At 43.0% G+C, this 17,819-nt stretch overlaps 1 protein-coding gene across 3 annotated transcripts in view; it reads right to left on the reverse strand.

Moving 5' to 3' along the window:
* Nucleotides 1-17,819, reverse strand: part of PTCH1 (patched 1) — a 58,235-nt gene that overhangs the window by 30,599 nt on the left and 9,817 nt on the right. For 2 of the 3 annotated variants that reach the window (XM_068552820.1, XM_068552818.1), the window contains exons 3-12: nucleotides 7,932-8,121; nucleotides 6,236-6,305; nucleotides 6,043-6,134; nucleotides 4,478-4,676; nucleotides 4,056-4,177; nucleotides 3,085-3,232; nucleotides 2,124-2,255; nucleotides 1,547-1,702; nucleotides 710-808; nucleotides 59-184 (exon numbers count right to left, since the gene is read on the reverse strand). In XM_068552820.1, the coding sequence (XP_068408921.1) occupies nucleotides 59-184; nucleotides 710-808; nucleotides 1,547-1,702; nucleotides 2,124-2,255; nucleotides 3,085-3,232; nucleotides 4,056-4,177; nucleotides 4,478-4,676; nucleotides 6,043-6,134; nucleotides 6,236-6,305; nucleotides 7,932-8,121 (1,334 nt within the window). The remainder of the gene's footprint in view (nucleotides 1-58; nucleotides 185-709; nucleotides 809-1,546; nucleotides 1,703-2,123; nucleotides 2,256-3,084; nucleotides 3,233-4,055; nucleotides 4,178-4,477; nucleotides 4,677-6,042; nucleotides 6,135-6,235; nucleotides 6,306-7,931; nucleotides 8,122-17,819) is intronic. The other variant, XM_068552819.1, reaches the window with a different exon arrangement.

A 17,819-nucleotide genomic window follows, 5' to 3' on the forward strand; every position in this document is an offset into this window, starting at 1 on the left:
GCTCGCTGCTGAGTGCAGCGCTCACAGATCCCCCCAGATCTAGTCACTGGAAACTCACCTGCAGGGAGAATGCCCGCAGAGCGGGAATCGGGATCAACGCAGCCATGAAGAAGGCTGTGACGTTGCTGATGGATGTGAGGGCCACGCTGGCTCCCGTGCGCTTGAGACACTCCCCGGTCCTGTCCTAAGGATGAGAAACCACAGTGCTGAGAGCTGCACAGGGCGGAGTCCCCTCAGACCACAGACTGTGTGAACAATTCAAATACGTGGCAAAATAAGACAACTGGTAGTTTACAATGCTGACGTGAGGGGATAAGAAAGCGATATCTCTGCCTTTCCCTCTAACACCAACACTGAAATTCAAGTTTTCAGTGCTATCTATACAGTCATGTGTTGTTCATGGTTATTACTACCCAAAGCACAAAGCTGCAAGATAATGATTTAAGTCAATTTTTAATATGATTAAAAAGGGGCAAGGAGAAATGAGAACAAAGTAACCAAAAAACCCAAAGAAACAAATGTGCACTTTGGAACAAGTGTCCTGAGATGCTTTTAACTTACTTTACTTATTTAGAGTCAGTAACGTGTCATCTGACTTGGGACTGAAATATTTACTGGGCCAGATTGAGAAAAGTGAAAGGACAAACACTCAGGAACAGAGAGGGGCTTCTGCTGTCCTCAGAGGTTTCTTCTTTCGTTTTTCTATTACCTCAAAAGGGATTCTTTTATTCTGTCCTGTTTCACTAAATGCATGCGCCAGAAGGAAAACATCATCCACACCAACGCCAAGAGCAAGAAATGGCAAAACCTGTAGTGAAAACACAGCACAGTGACATTAGACACATGAGGTCCAATTCTGAGAATTCTACAAAGCTATTTTAAACATTGCCACCAGCACCCCAAGTAGCTTACCCAAAGGATGGCTTACATGAACTCATGTGAAGAATTTAGTTTTATCTGATAGTTAGACCCCAAAGTCTAACAGTTGTAGCTCACAGTAGATCTTGTCCATTACTATTTCTAAGCTCCACATACAATAATTTTTTTAAGTTAATAAATGAGAAGGAATTATACTCCAATAAAGATGTTAAAAAAAAAAAAAAGAGAAGGAATCTAACTCATTTAACGCAGTGGTTCTCAGAGCGTGATGCCTAGACCAGCAGTGTTAGGAGCTGGCTAGAAATACAAATTCTCCACCCTCAGCCCAGATGGACCGCATTAGAAACTCCGGGGATGGGGCCCAGCAATCAGTTTTCACAAGCCCGCCAGGTGATGCTAATGCACACTCAAGGTTAAGAACCACTGCTCGAATAAATGATCTAAATTCCACTGATAAATGAAGCATCTCTAACTAATCAACAAGCCCATTCAGACCTGCCCACTGTCAAGTGGTCCATTTAGAGACAGCACCCCCCTGAGAAATGGGGCATCTTAGTGGAAAAGGCTGGAAGACCCTTTAGGTGACATGGACACACTGGAGGCCAACTGGGCAAGCCCGGAGAGGGGTGTTTGTCAATGAACAGCAGACGGATGGCTCCTTTAGTACCTGAGTTGTTGCAGCATTAAAGGAAATCCCGATCAATGAGCACAGGCCCAATCCTGCAGCCACTGACAGTGCAACCAACAGGACACCAGCCAGCCCCACGGCACCCTGGGACTTGGAGCAGTCCCAGCGCAGCATGGTTAAACAGGCATAGGCAAGCTGCAAGCAGAACAGTTGGGCAGGGTGGTGGGGAGGTGAAGGAATGAAGGGGAATTGGAGGAGGGGGGAGAGGAGGAAGGGGGAGACACAAAACAAAAGCCAAACATTAGAATGTGTAAAGATTCTAATGTTTTCCCCCACCCATCACCCCAAACCAAAAGGTAGAACTTATTAAATCCAACAACGACAAAAATTTACATTACAGACATCATACGAAATGATACGAGTCAAAGATGGGCAAACTGCAAATGGTAATAAATGCTTTACACGACCACTTTTTAAACCGTTACAAAGCCGAGCTCTCTCTGTCTTGGATGCACGTGTGTGTTAAGAGCAGTTAAAAAGCAGGGGCAGTCATGGAAAGGTAAAAACTAAAAAACAAAACAAAGACGCCCCCTGAGAGAACTGAATTGATTGTTACCATCAGTAAATAGCCACTGGCCACTCGGATGACGCTGACATCGGAGAAGGACTTGAGGATGTCGTCCAGGGTCGTCGTGGTAAAGGAAAGCACCTTCTGAGAGGAGTTCTGAGCGACGCTTTGATGAACTACCTGCGGTCACAACGCAAGGATAAATTTCCAGATGGTATTAAAGCTACAATGAGCTTCAGGAGCACAGACCTCAGGTGACATGTCCCCTTAACCCAAGCCCCACTTTTTTCTGATGCCTTGAAAAAGAGCTCTACATGACTGGGGTTTGAACTTGGACTAACGTTGAAGGACCTGAGCCTGGGACAATGAAGGCTATTGCTAATCAAGTGAGAATGTGGTGCTGTGGTGAGCCGGTCAACCTGTGTAATTGAAGTTTACTCCGACAGCCTTATTTATGCTATGTCCAAGACTACTATTCTCCTCTCCATAACTCTACAACTGATTTGCGGGCCCATCAGTTCCCCCCTAATCCAAAACAACTCATTCTTACGGGCACTCCTCCCCCTCTTCATTTGCTGGCCACTTTTAAAAGGTCACATGCAGCTCAGTAGAGGTCACTGCTTGGGAAACAAAGGCCAGCTCCTGTCACATGACCTAACCAAGGGGACTGCAGCTGTGAACAGATTCTATGCCTTGCTAATGTTTTCCAGACACCTTTTCTTGCTAACCAAGTGTTTTTTTAAACACTGTTATGCCTTAGCTCTGGGGTTCACAATTGGTTACTCAAAATGTTTCAGGGCATCACAATTAGAATTAGCATCACCCAGATAGTGAGATTTTCAATATAAAGAAAAGGAAAAAGTCTTCATCCCACCAAGTTCCCAGAATTACAATCAGTTTTGAAAATAAATTCTAATGAAAACAATGCTTTAAAACGTTAAAGTGAAGTATTTAGTAACTAAGGGGTTTGTACTCAGATTCAAAGGGCGTCAGAACGCCACCCATTTACCTCCACATACGTCCTCTGCCAAGCCTCCAGGATGGCTGCTGCCTTGTCCTCATTCCAGTTGATGTGCGAGACATACTCATAACCCTTGAAGTGTTCGTACATTTGCTTGGGAGTCATTAACTGAAACATGGTCTGCAAGGCGTGGGCACTGTGATGGGGTGGAAAAGGCACAACATCAGCATCCCCAGGAAGCAGCTCTCACTGTGCAAAATCCCCACCGAGCACCCCCGACTCACTCGCAGCCATTCTGTCCTACATGAGCACATGTTTCCATTAAAATGGGACCTGGATGGTTATTTTATTTAATAGATTGATGTACCATATTAAAGGTGTAACCTTACAAACCTTTTACAGATACACCCCCAAATTAAATTAATAGGCAATTTCCTTTCTCAGTTTCTAGTCAACGAAACAGGAAGGGTAGTGGAGTAGATAGCCTGATCAGATATGCTGGGCTCAGCGCTGCACGCCTGCTTGTGCAGAAATCCCAGACGACAGCTCTCCCAAGGGAGAAATCTCAGACGGAGTGCCTGACACTTGACGGAGAGGAGTCCACAAGTGCACAGAGGATAATTCTTATTTAGCCGTCAGTCGTTGGTCTTTTCCTTTAACAGTCTGTGATGGAGTTCAGCTCATATCATATAACTCCACATGGTATGACCAATTCCTCTTGCCTACTTTACAGTTGCCCCGATTTTCTACATCATGGGTAGATCTTCTAAAATCCTACAATCACTAACTACAGTCTCGATGAAAATGATAAATCTGCTCTTGAAAAATTCCCCATAAGGTGCTTTTTTTGAGCTGGTCTAGTCCACTAATATTTCCTAATATTCTATTACACCAGACAGCTAGCTAGGATAACAGTTAAGTATTAATACAAATACACTTGCAGACGTCAGAAGGGAAGTGGTTTCTGAGGCAAGGACAAAAAATAGATGGCTTGGATTTTCCTCCGTGTGCTGGATTACCTGACAAGCTTTCCAGTGCTGTTCTTGACTGTGCCACCCACAATCAGTTCCTCCTGCCAGTGCATATACTTTCTGGATAATCCATGACACCCACCATTCAAAACAAGGGCCATATCAAGAGGCTAAAAATAAAAAGACAGCCTCATAATTACAGGAATTAGTAGGCAGGTCACATGCCTTGTTAAAATCCAGTGCATTAAGGGCTTGTTTGTTTCAGTGAGAACATTAATAACAAGGCTAATGAGAGGCGTATGGCAAATCTTACAGCAAAATTGAGCTCTTTAAACAAACTTAGTTCCATAGACCAAAAAAGTCATTGAGGATGAAATCTTAAAAAATAAAAATAATAGAACTAAAAATGGGGGCAAATATCAAGTTTTTCTCCCTTCCCCTCCTGAGGAGCAATCAATGGTTGTACTTACTTTGGTTGCATTTTTGTTGGGGGCTGTGGCAGGGCAGTCTGGATCAGCCGGATTGAGGCAGGGCCGGTCCATGTAACCATGACCAACTTCAGCCTTATTCAGCATTTCCTCCCAGCTGTCCACTTGATAGTTTATTTTCTTTAACTCTTCTAGGAATTCCAAAGGGTCAAAGTTTGTCCACTGCAAAGGAGGCTTACCTCTGTGAAAGAAATTAGGAGGCAAGACAATGAAAAAGAGGCTTCCAAGCCCTTAGTAAAATAACAAGACTGAATCTATTGCATCTGGATTGTATGATGCTTTTTGGGGATACAAATGTAATTCTGGGACCTTGGCACAAAAACCAAACGCTCCTTTCCAGTATACCTATATGCAAACCTAAGTCAGGAAAATAATTCATGAATGAACATGGCAAACAGAGAGCTTATAAATTAACAAAGGTACCAAAGAATCTTAACTTGCTCATATAGTATATTTAATACCTAAAACCAAAATTAGCCAAATGGGTGCTTCTAAGCAGAAGACTGAGACCCAAAATTAAGGGGGGGGGGGCGCGCAGAGGAAATCACAATGTCAAATTATCACTTGCCAGCCTAATAAATGCTTTGTAAATGTCATCAATCAAAATATTTGATCTCCATTACCTTTAATAATCCCATACTTATGAGCTCTCTCTGACAGCCTGGCAGTCAACCCCACAAGCCCCCTGCTGCCTCTGCCATCACCGCCATCAAGGCCACTTCCCCCCACACTCACTTTTGAATTTGTGCTGCTGACAGACCAGAAAGGCTTTTGGCTGCCTGTTATGTGGTTCAAACCACACTGTAGCTGCTTAACCAGGCTGAAGTCATTATTCAGAATCTCCCAACCAGAAAACACAAAACCCCTTATTTCCCACCTAAAACTGTACACTGAAGGTCAGGGTATGGCCACTGCAAATTGCTTTTGCAGATATGTGCAAGCTAGGAGAGAAACAATAACCCAAGCACTAACTCTTGCATAATTAACTGAAAATGTCTACACTGATTAACAATTATTCCTTAAATGATGTGGTGTACATAATATTCAACTGCTAAACTGTGAAGCATCCCCTACCATGACCTTCAAAGATAGTGGATTTCCCTCTTAAATGCCATTAATGTGATCCAAAGAAAGGTTAGCATTTCACTTAACAGGAAGATCTTGAACTTCAACATGTACCCACTAATAAATTCTCTCCTTAAAAAATAAGCTAAACCTACGTTAAGTGCTTGGTCTGCAAAACTGCAAATATTTTAAAGAGTTAAAAATCACACATACTCTGAAATAATTTGCATTTTATTTGCATATAAATAGGCTGGTAAAAGTGAATGAAATTTAATGATGCCTACAGAACTTTTTTTGAAAAGAGGAGAAACATTCTGCCGAAGTGCCTTCTCCCCCAACTATTCACTCAAAACATGCACATGGAATTTCAATGTTTTTATTTCTTGTTCAAAACTGAAATAGAATAAACAATGATAAGGTAACATCGAAACATTCTAGAGTTTAGAAATCACAGACATCAGAAAACAAGATCACACACTTACAGTAGGTATGCTGTCCCAGACTGTAACTTCGCCCCTTCCCAGAAGCAGTCCAAAGGTGTAATAATTAAACAAGGGTAAAGATATTCTATTATCTGTCAAAGTTGAAAAGAATAGGCCACACATTAGGCTAATGTATACCACTGGGCTATTTGAGAATTTTTGAGAATTTTTTGCAAACAAAAAGAAAATATACCTGATCCATGTAACCTGTTTCTGTGATAAGTTCTCCAGATTTATAACACAAATGTTCCAATTTCCATTGCCTATTAAAATAAAAAGCAGAGACAAAAGTTTCTTATTGTAATAAAGGAAATGTGTGCAAAATCGAAACTACAGAACATAGAGAACTGCAATTTTGATCATTTTTCAGTATCTGTCAAAATGAGCAGAGCTTTGCCAAATAGATTCAACAAGCTTGCTTTAATGAATAGATAATACTCAACTGTAATTAACATGTGGGGTGTTTATGTAAATGAATGCTACCAAAGTACTTGAAAAGTCTTGTTTTCTTAAGTGTTCTCCCAATAATCTTGTTTACACCATTAATCTGCTTTTCCACATACATTAAACAACTTCAGGGCAGATAATTCAGAGTTGAATTATCACAAATTCAAAATAGGTGGGGACTAAATTAGTAAGGTTTATAATGTATTAACATATATTGAGGTGGGAAAATAATACTTTTTTTACTGGTAGATTATGTCCTTATTAACAGATAGTGTTCAAAATGAACTTTCCTGCTCTTAACCACAAATGCTATAAAGAACATTACCAGGTAGATTTGTTTCCCACTTTATATTCTTCTATTCTTGTCCTACAGAAATTATATCAAATATACTGATCAACAATTACCTCTACTATCCATCATCTATTATTATAGCGTTTTGTTATCCCTAGAAGAGTGCTATATAAGCCCAGGCCTTCCCAAGCGTATTAGGGAAATGAGTCTAATTTGAAAAAAGAGAAAATTAGGAAAGGTGGGGATGGGAACTCCAGGAAAAGAAAAAATATAAAACTCCTTCTAGACTGCTCTGTTTCATTGGTCTCTTTTTTCTCTCTTTTATTAGTCACTCAAAAGAACGTTCTGGACTTCACCCTCTTCCTTGTGGAACCTTCCCATCCATCCCTCAGTGCCCCGCTGAAATGCCACCTTTTTGCTAAGCTTTCTTTGATCAGTGCTGTTGAAAGTGACCCCTTTCTCTTGAACCCCAGAGCAATGCTGGTCGGCTCTCCTTCTTCACACTGGAGCACCTGTAGGAGGGACTGCCTGTGTTTTAGCTTTGTACATGCTTCTCCGTATTGTCTTTCCTCTCCCTAACTTAGGCTGTGGTGGTTTCATTCCAGAACTCTTCCTATGCTTTTACTACATCCACAGCATTGCTAAATTAGCTACAAAGCTAAAGGGTAGTATTTGGTAAAGGTGTGTGAATCCACCTTACTCTGCCTACCTGTCCCCAGGAATTCACCACCGTGGCTCAACCCCCTATTTTTTGGTGACACATACCAACCATTAACATCTGTAATGAATACAAAGTAATGAGAAGTAACTTCTTTTCCTTTCTTATTCTTTGTGAGGTGACTAAAGGCAATTCAAAATGTAACTGTTCCAAAAACAGGTTAAGCAGTGAAACATCTTCAGAACGGTGGACAGCCATCCAAATGGCTGCTTGAAGGACCATACTCATTTGGGTATAGTGCCAAGATACTCACTGAAAATACATTATAAAGTAATGTAGTTCATATGTTACTAAACTTTAGAGACAAATCAAGATTTTAAAAATCATTTCATGAGAAAACTGTTTGAACTAACACTTCCGTTGTATTTCCAGGGCAACTTTATTTGCTACAACAAAGGGGTCTAAACCAGCAGCCTCTCCCCACCACCTTACCTGTTATACATATATACATGGACCCGGCTGGCCTGGAGCGCCGAGTCCAGGTGCTGTCGGAGTGCCTCCGTGGTCAGGACATTAGCACCGTCTTCCTTGGGGGTCTGAATCATGAGTTGAGGGTTAAACATAGCCTCTTCTCCAATCTTCTGGCGAGTGTAATTTAATTCTCGACTTACTCGCCCACCAACTGGTAAACATGTACAGGTTTCAATTAGAACAGCAAGATCCCCGCAAATTCACATTCTGTTATCTCACTAACAGGAGCAGGGTACACGATAAATGAACTCTGGTCACGGAAATGTATGGCTGATGTTTAAGGGGTAACATTCACACTTTATTATGATTGGCAATGTTAACTCTACCAATAACAAACATATAAAAACTACTCACTAAACCTATTAACAATGGTCCTGCCTGTCACACATGCAAACCTAATGCGTGCGTGCTTTGTGCACCTTCTAACTAACACACCATATGTATAAAGGGGGAGGGGGAAAGAAAACTTGAGACACTTTTCCTTGCAGACCAGACCAAATACCCCTGTTACAATTTCTTTCACTTGTATAAACAATGTGCCCCTGCAGCACATTTCAAGATAAATGGCTTCAATTTACACTCTTCTCCTAAATAATCTGGCAAAGGTAACAAGGAAATGTTTCTCCTTGTTGGAAAAAGAAACAAGGAAAGGTGGCAAATGTGTATTTAGCACAAAACTTGCCAGGAGAAGATAAATAATGTGATTTATGTCAGATGCACAAGGGGAAATCCCACTTGAGAAGCACCAAATGTATCAGCCATGGCTGTCTTGGGAGGCCCTGGAACCTACTCTCTCAGACTCACCTGGTCAGCATCCAGAAAGCACAGGTGCCAGGTTCTGAGTCACCTGGGGGCGGGCTGCCTGTGTTCTGGAAGCTCTCCTGGTGATTCTGAACCGCTGCCCCAGCTTCTCCAGCAGGCAGCCAAAGCTGGGCATGAGAGAAGCCAGCACAACAAAGCACGAGTAATGCTGTTACTAAAAACTGCTTTTTTGTCTTCTTCCTCGGGTTCTAGGGTGTATTTCAATTAGGGTTTTAGAACACGCCAAGCTCAGGATGCTGCACTGTCTGGGACATATGGAGGGACAGGAGTTTTACTTCTCAACAGGGCCCTGATGGGAGCTGTGAAATGAAGCTCTGGAGAGGCTGCTTTGATTCAACGCGGCGAAGGGTAAGGGCTTTGAGGGAAGGCCCGCAGGGACAGCTAACAGAAGAGAATCCTCGAGCACCCTCACCCCTACACACTCCAGTTCCAAAAGGCAATGTAAGCTGAATGTTTACTGAAAAGCAGGCCTTCAGCTCTATCTTTTAGAAAGAACCCTCAGGGATCATCTTAGCTTTCCCACGAGGAGAAATCCTTTTTCTTCAAGTTTAGTATTCAAGGACATAAACATTTGGTTTGAGCAAGTAAATAAGTACTGGGAACAGCGGGTTGTTTAGTTCTCTTGGCATATTTTATAAACAAGGGAGCAAGCTAAAAAGCAAATAATGCCCTCATTAGGAAAACTAGTCCAGATTCGCAGACTGGCAGAGTCATCTGTGCAGGTTCACGCAGATGGCCAAGGCCACCGTGGAACCCTGTGAGGTGAGGTGGAACATACACTGTGGTGTGCTGGAGAGAGAAGAGGAAGAGGGCAGGGGGAGGGGGAGGGGAAGGGAGGTGTAGGAGAAGAGAGAGGGAAATGATCATTGGCTATGAAAACTATTGAGATGCTGCAGAAAACTTTGGCAAATAGCCCAGGGAACTGCTGAGGCCCCTGTGATCAGTTTGAAGTTAAAGACCATAGGAAAAAATAGGAAACAACTTGCAACAGAGCATGAATTTACATAACGCCATAGGCCTTCTCAGAATGCTCCATAAAAGCTGCCTGCAGGCAGGGTCTGGCTCCTTCTGGCAGGAATCCCTATGTATTATGTCAACCGATTAGTGAACTGAATTATACTCAATCCACATTCTCTAGAGACAGAAAAGCTGTTTGAGGCACCCCCCCCTCAAAAAAAGCCAATTATTAGTCCAGAGGTCACTCCTGAAAAGCTACAGAGTTGCACACCAAGGAGCTCCAAATAGGCTTTTCGAAGAAAAGCTCAACCCCTTCTTTTTTCTGGCTATCAGACATCAATGCCCTGTGCCTATCAATCATCTGTACCTGCCTCCTTAAGCACTGGCATAGCACGTGACTTCTCATGCTGCTTACAAAGTCGTAACGCCAGGTGAATTAAGACCATGAGGTAGAAACCACCACCACCAAAGCAGGACCATAGACCTCCCCGCGGCCCACTGACCCCCCGGCCCTGCCCAGCAGAGCAGCTGCCTACAACTATAACCAATAAGGTGATGACCCAGGAGAGGAGTGCACACAGAAATAAAAACCAAATGCAAGGTTCATGCTGCTAAGAACTAACTAAACTCTTCTAGACCAATCTCATAATGGTTCGATTAATTTACCTCAGGGGGTTTCAGAAATGATGTTATTTCCTACAAGATATAAAATGTACCTCAGGGATTCCATAATGTCAACTTTTTAGAGTTTTTAAGATGTATATTTAAATAAACACCTATATTTTAATAAAGGGGTACATTTTTCACATCTCTAGAATTGAAAACCTTTTTGCTCTTCCACCTCTTTACGCTAGTGATAAATATGAATATTTTGCTAACGTGACAACCAGTTTCAACCAAGACAAGACTATTATCATTGGTAGATTTAGCAACTAGAGTTGAAGGACCCTGAATTCTAGTTTCCACAACCAGCTATGCTGTATCCTACTTCTGAGTACTGTTAAATTAGATTTACTTTTCCATATTACATGACCATATTTTATTTAACACTTCATCTTTTATAAACAAATATGAATGTTTCTGCAAAACTATTCAGTAACTTTTTTAAAAGTTTAGTTGATATCCACTTTCTTTGATAAATAGTTGTAACATGACTCATTCAGCCAGCAAGCATTTGTGGGGTTCATGCTATGTGCTGTGTATTGGGGTGTGTGGTAGATAAGACAGCTCCAAGAGGCTCACTGGCCAGTGAAGCAAACAGGCGGTACACAAGCAAACCAATGTGGTAGTTTCATGGCATGACAAGTGCTATGGAGGAAATCAAGGTGGCGATGCCATGTGAGTTACTGGGTGGTGGGGCAGGGGAAAGGGCACTTCAAATGGAGTTGCCAGGGAAGACCTAAAAGGAAGAGATATTTATGCTGACTCTGAAGAGCTGGGGAAACAGCATTCTGGCCAGAGGAACTAGCAACCACAAAGTCCTCAGGTTTGGCTTGCCACAGGGAGAGAAAGAAGGCAAGAGTGGCTGGAGCTTGGTGAGACCATAATCATGTCATCCACTTGGTTGCACTGGTAGACTTAGCTCCTTCTCAGGTGTACCTGTGTCATAAACTGCACAGCATTCATATGGTCCTACATCAGTATTCACCCAAGTCACTCTAAAACAAGCTACCAGGAACAGACATCCTTTTGGACACAGTAATTTTACAGATTCACTGACTTTTGCGACTCTAGCAAATGCCTATCCTACATCACAGCTGAGTGATGGCCCCGAGCTGTTCCTTATCTTGCTGTCTTCCTTACCATGCAGGAGTGTGAAGCTATGGTCTCAGGAAGCCCTTTCAAGTACTGAAATTACAGGTGTGGTTTGGGGGAAATGGTTTGCTCCCTTCTCTTTACCATTTTCAAGGTCAAAGTCCTTTTTTAATTTAAAAATAATCTCATATTTATGAAATACTGCATAGTCATTTTTGACTACTGAGCAGAATGACCCGTAAGATCCAGCATTTGTGATATAGATGTAGGTATACAGCCATGTGAACAGTGGTTATTACTGTGCAGTGGTTTATGAATAATATTTACCCACTTTCCTTTTTGGGGTTTATCTCTATTTCTTAATCCTTCTGCAGTAAACACGTATAATTAAAGACTCCCATGTGACAAAAAGAGAAAAATACGAAAGGTACTTGACAGGCATCTGAATTAAAAACAAACTCAATGCAAAAATATTATACCTCTCTATCATATCCTGAAGTCCTCTGATATTTTTTTCCTTCTTCCAAACTGAACAACTGTAACAACAAAATAACAACCAAGCTTTCTGAACAACACTCAGGAAAACTGTTACTTAGGATCCCGGACACAAAATAAACGTTTATATGTGTGTGGTGCTTTCCACTTGCAAAGCCCTTCACGCTCATTGTTTACTTATTTTTAAACATTTTGCTTACTGCTACTCCCCAGTCAAGATGGGGCAGGGTGGAATGGACAGGCAATGGGAACAGAGATCAGAAGACCTGGGTTCTGAGTTCCAGTCTTGCCACCCGAGGCACTGAAATTTGGGATACAGCTGAGTCTCAGTAACCTTCTCTGTAAAGTGGAATAAAATGATACTACTAACCTCACAGGATGGTGTGAGCACTGACAATTATATGAAATTTCCCAAACCCTTAACCAGGAGCTGAGCAGGCATCCGTTCATTTATTTGTTTATTGCAGGGCATGTATCATCACCCTTATTTTACAGAGCAGGAAACAGCTGCAGAGTTTGGGTGACTTGCCCAAGGTTACCAGCTGATACTAGGTGGAATCAACCTTTAACTCTGAGCCCAACTGTCCTGCAAGCCTCAGGGCTTCTGTGCACCAGCTGAGATTATGAGTTCAGGAGCGCCAAATTACACATACCGTAAGCTCGCAGATAAAGAGTTTTCAGAATGCACAAAAGTACTGCACAGGACAAATAACTGGTATCTTTATTTAAAGGACAACAATGTTACCTCTCAAATTTTTCACCACCACTGAAAAGATAGTTTTTTTTTTTTTCCATAGGGCCCCATGGGCAGTAGAAGACAGGCCCCATTTCCCTCTCGTCCTCAGAGGTGCCTGTCTTAGAGGGGGCAGAGAGATGAGGGCACACAGAGAACAAGTAGCCCTAACCCTCTTTACCTACAAATTCTGCCATTTTGTTTTCCAGAAATCTGAGGCTTAAACCAATTCTTTGAAAGAGGCAGGGTAAAAAGCATCACTTCTGCAAAAAAGCTCTTGATCAAGTTCTGCTGATCCTTTCCTCCGCAATCAAACTAAGTATAGTTTTCCAAGGTGAAGAGGGGCCAACATAGGTAGGAAACCATTCCGCTCAGGGGTCCATACCCCCAGGCCAATGACATTCCAATCCATGGTAGACACCAGACGGTCCCCATGATGTTCTGCTGGATTGTTCCTCAGCACAGCCTTTCACACAGAGCTTAATAAACATCTGTGGCATTCATGCAAAAAGCTTTTGGCAAAAGCTTATTGTGATTCACATAAAGATGTTCTGAAGGACCAACCAAAGTGTTTTTCACAATAAATTCCAAGTCCTTTCAGGGAGGCACTGTCCGCTGCCCACTCACCTCGGTGCACACTCAGTGTGTCGGATGAATAAATGAATGAACAGCCTCAATACAGAGCCTTGGGAACAGGCAGTCATCTGTATAAGATATTAATTCTCCCCAAAGCCTCAAAAGTCAATCAGTCAAAACAAATGACCCTTTCAGCCTGAAAAGTACCCACTCAGAGTCCAATTAGGAAAATGGGGTCTGTGTATATGCAAGTGGGGCATTTGCATTTGATTAATCCCATGAATTATCTAACAGCCTCTAGACAGATTTTCCCCCCCTTTAGTTGCTTCAGGTCCTTCTTTCAATCTTGTGATTAGTTATTGTGAGCATGAAAAAGTGCAAATATCTAAAAGGGTGTAACTGTAAAATTATTAGCACCAGCTCATTTTCTAAACTGAAAAAAATGAAGATTCAGTAATTTGGGCAATTGGCTGAGAACTCCTGGGCTGTGAGTTTTAGTCACTCTTCCACCCATCTCTTTTATTCATGACTAGCCAACTGCTGCTTAAGCTTCTGGGCTGTTTTTCTCCTGGTGGGATTGTGCCCTTGGGCGTTGCCATGGGAAAATGCTAGAATCATATAGCCCAAAGAGAATCTGTCTTCATGAAGTGAGCCCAGCGCGATGAAGACAGCAAAAACAAGAGCAGGACAGACACACTGCGACGCCTCCCCAGGGACTGTGACGGGGGAGGAGGAGGGCGAAGTGCAGTGGCAGTAGCGGCTCTGAGCATGTGCCTGCTACTAGCCCCCGCACCAGCTGTTTGCGGTACCATCTGTTCCCACCCGGGCTGCTTCCTCTGAACGGCGTTCCCCGAAGCCGCCCGCTCGCCCCGTCGGACACGATCAGGTCAGCCCAGCACTCTGCCCACACTGGACCTGCTGCCTGCCACAGCTCCCCCGACCCAGTGTTTCTCACAGGGCCACCAGCTCCCAACATGACACTGCATCTGTCAGGAGGCCCATTCTTCACTGGTTACTTGCTACTGTGGCAAATCAGGGCTGGGGTCAACCCCACCTATGACAGGCTGAGTGAAGTCAAGCCTGCAGACCCCAGGATGTTCCTGGTTTCCAGCAGAATGTGGCAGCGTAGAGCTCGGCTCTATCCCTAACTGCATACTTGCCCAGCTGTGAACTGTCCCAGGTCCTACCGTGATTTCACCCAATTGCTCAAGTGCTACGGGCAAGCAGACGCAAACCCCAGCCCTGTCCTTCAGCAGGAGCTGAGCAAGCCCAGGAGGGTCTGACACAGAGCAGCATGCTTGCTTAGAGGCAATGCTGGACCAGGAAGTAGAACCCAGGGACCAAAGACAGCATGTTGTTATCAAGTTCTAAGTTCTTAGTGAAGGCCTCCTAATGTCTTCATAAGGACACAAAACAACTGAACAACAACAAAACCAAATGCTTGCAAAGCTGTGGGCTCTCTATCTAGTAGTCAGGCTGTTGCATGACATTAACCCCGGTTCCCTTCTCCCAGCTTCTGTGGGGCGGATATCACCTCTCTGCTCTGAACAGTCTTCTTGCCATGATCCAGCCTGGGCCTCTTTTCACTGGCCTCCTACTTGAGTGGCCTGGGGAGCGGGGAGACAATGTGAGTCCCCACCTTCGCATACAGGCTCCCTGGCCCCTGCGGAACTCCATGCTGGCCCGATTTATCTCCCGCACCGACCCTTCCCTCTGCATCTGTGTGGGGAGACGCACGTCACTGGTCACTTGGGGCCACTTTCATGATTGTGTGGCCATCAGGATTAGCTGGATTAGGGGCTGATGCATAAGGACCCCCTGGTGCTGTGAGGAAGTTTCGTCACTAGGTCAGCATGGTGTGAACTATGTTCTGTCACCACCACCACTCCTTATGGCCACCAACCGAAGAAAAGTGGGGGTGGGGGGAGGGTGGCAGAAAAAATGCTTCCAGAGCAAAAATGCATGAACTCCTCATAGCAATAAATTCCCCCATCATGCATTTCGAAGGACATGAACGATTGAAGACTGTCTCCCTTTTAAACAAGAAACCTACAGGATTCTTTTCTTACCCATAAAGAATTTCATGGGTCTGAGAGTGGCGGTAGGTGGAATGGTAAGCATAGCTGCCATAAGACACAAGGGAACTTCTATTCTAGCCCTTTGCTAAAACCAGTCAAGCAGTTTGGGAAGAGAGTCAAACTGTTGGAACCTTATTATGTTCAAGGCGAACTAACACCTCCACAATGGTCAATTCTCATTCTTCTAAAGATGCTTGCACTAGCTCACCTAAGGGGGATTCCCCTGTTTAATTAGAAGGAAAACAATATGGACAGGAGTAGTGGAGGGAATGGGAGGGGGGCAGGGGGAACAAGAGGATGGGGAGAAAACCAGAGGCACAACTCTTAACTCCTTTTAAAAATTCACCGACTGAAAGTTTTCCTCCCAGGAAATCATTTGGCCCATTCACCTACCCAAACCTCCCATCCTGGCCGCCACTCATGTGGACCCTGCATGAAGTAAACACAATTTGTAGAGAAAGTAATGGGATTTCTGCAAGTGTGTGTGAGTGAGTGAGTGAGTGTGTGTGTGTGTGTGTGTGTGTGTGTGTGTTTTATAGAATAGTCCCTCTTGCACAGAACCGGGCTGTTCCATCAAAGCCGTATCTGTTATATTTCTGTCTTTCTCTTCTGTTTGGCGTATTCACCAACAAGAGAAAAGGAGGTAAGCTTTGGCGGCCCTGACCTGCAGCTGGAACACAATACTTTCGCACAGCCCTGCCGACCCCTGACATAAATTTTACACCGCAGCTGGCATTTACACACTCAGCATTACCATATGTATAGCTGCTCGGTGCTAATTATGCTAATCACCTGTCTAACTCGCTGCTGCGAAAAATGGTTGTATTTAGCAGTCCAGTGCCTACCAATGCAGCTTACTGTGTGGCTGAAATGTACATTCAGACGGCCCTGAATGGCAAGATTTTTCCACGTTGCTGGCTACATTCAGGCCTCAGAAAAATTTATTCAAGTCAACTGGTTTCGGTCCGCAACAAAAAAGTTACGAGAAAAAAGTGAGTGTGTTCTTGCCCTAACATTCTGGATCTGCTTGCAAGCAAAATGATAAATCAATTGGTGTGGGAAACAAAAAGGGAGAGAGATTTCTTTTGGGAGCCATGTGAAACTGTAGCCTATTTAAAAAAAAAAAAAAAGAAAAAAAAAAGGGTCATCCTATTCCCCAAATCTCTAGAAAGAGCAGTTAATAGATATTTAGCCCTAATCCCAATTCTCTCAAATTGCAAGCTTTGTTTGCAATTAAGCAAGGTATTAAACATGTGCAGTTTTTTTCTGGATCATGTGTGACAAAAATGATGGTATCGTTTTTTAACTTATTACAACACTGTATGAACCTCATGGGGAAAAAATCAGGTAAGAGGAAAGAAATAATGTCTTAGGTAGTCTGGGAAAATTATTTCGTTACTTTATCTTTCAGAAAGCTTCTACTTAAAAAGACACTGTGTGATATTTACATCTATTTTGTGAAGTTTTCTGGCTTCTCCACTAAAGGAGCAAAAGAAATCAAGGGAATAGGGGTGGGGAAGATGGGAGAATTCAAAATAAGAAAAAAAGTGGTTGGGGAGGGATGGAGGGAGGGAGAGAGTAAAAAAGTCTACATTTTCCTTAACCTCAAAATTCCAGTTTTTATCATCAATGTTTCTTAAAGCAATTTTCTCAGATCATTCTATAGAATGGATTTCTAAAATCAAGATAATATTATTACAGGTTGTTTTAACAATTCCCCAAGTCCAAACTGAAACCCCATTTCCTCCTAACTCACAAAATACTTCCCTATTAATTTTTAAAAACCCTGAATCTAGTCATCGTAAGGAATGCTTAGTATTTGATTATTTGGGTGTACAGATATGTCTAGGCATTCCAATTTCCACAGCACATGAGACACATTCTACTGGAGGGATGGCCCAAAGTGCTTAGTTACTTTCTCACCTCCAAATGATCATCATTAGATTCTTTATTTAAATTTAGAAACTGGAAGCAAACTGGAAGGCCATTCATTTTGCAGCGTAACTTGGGTTACCCTCCCCCCAATGCTACAAAACACCAGAGCAGCTTTGTGATAAATCTCAGGTTTACACACAGAAGGTGTACCGACCCAGCAGAAAGGGGCTGTGAAAGAAGCTGGCCTCTCCTTGCCTTGCTTCACTCAGCTTTCAATTTAACTCACAGCTGATAAAAAGGGTGATGCTCATAGTAACTTGAAGATGCCACTATGAAGACAACAGCTTTCTTCCTGTCAGCTCACCCCACCATTCTGTTCTACTTTTTATAAACTTATCTGACCCAATGAAGCAACATTATCCAAGCCACATCTTGCTCTCTTTGGCATCCCACTTCAAGTTGCTTTTCCTTGCCCGTCCAAAGTATTAATTCAACTGGGTTTTTGTAGTTTCAAATCTTGACTATGGAGCCAAAAATACAAATGACACGATCACTACT

Source organism: Eschrichtius robustus, chromosome 10 (assembly GCF_028021215.1).
Source record: "Eschrichtius robustus isolate mEscRob2 chromosome 10, mEscRob2.pri, whole genome shotgun sequence".
NCBI lineage: Eukaryota > Metazoa > Chordata > Mammalia > Artiodactyla > Eschrichtiidae > Eschrichtius > Eschrichtius robustus.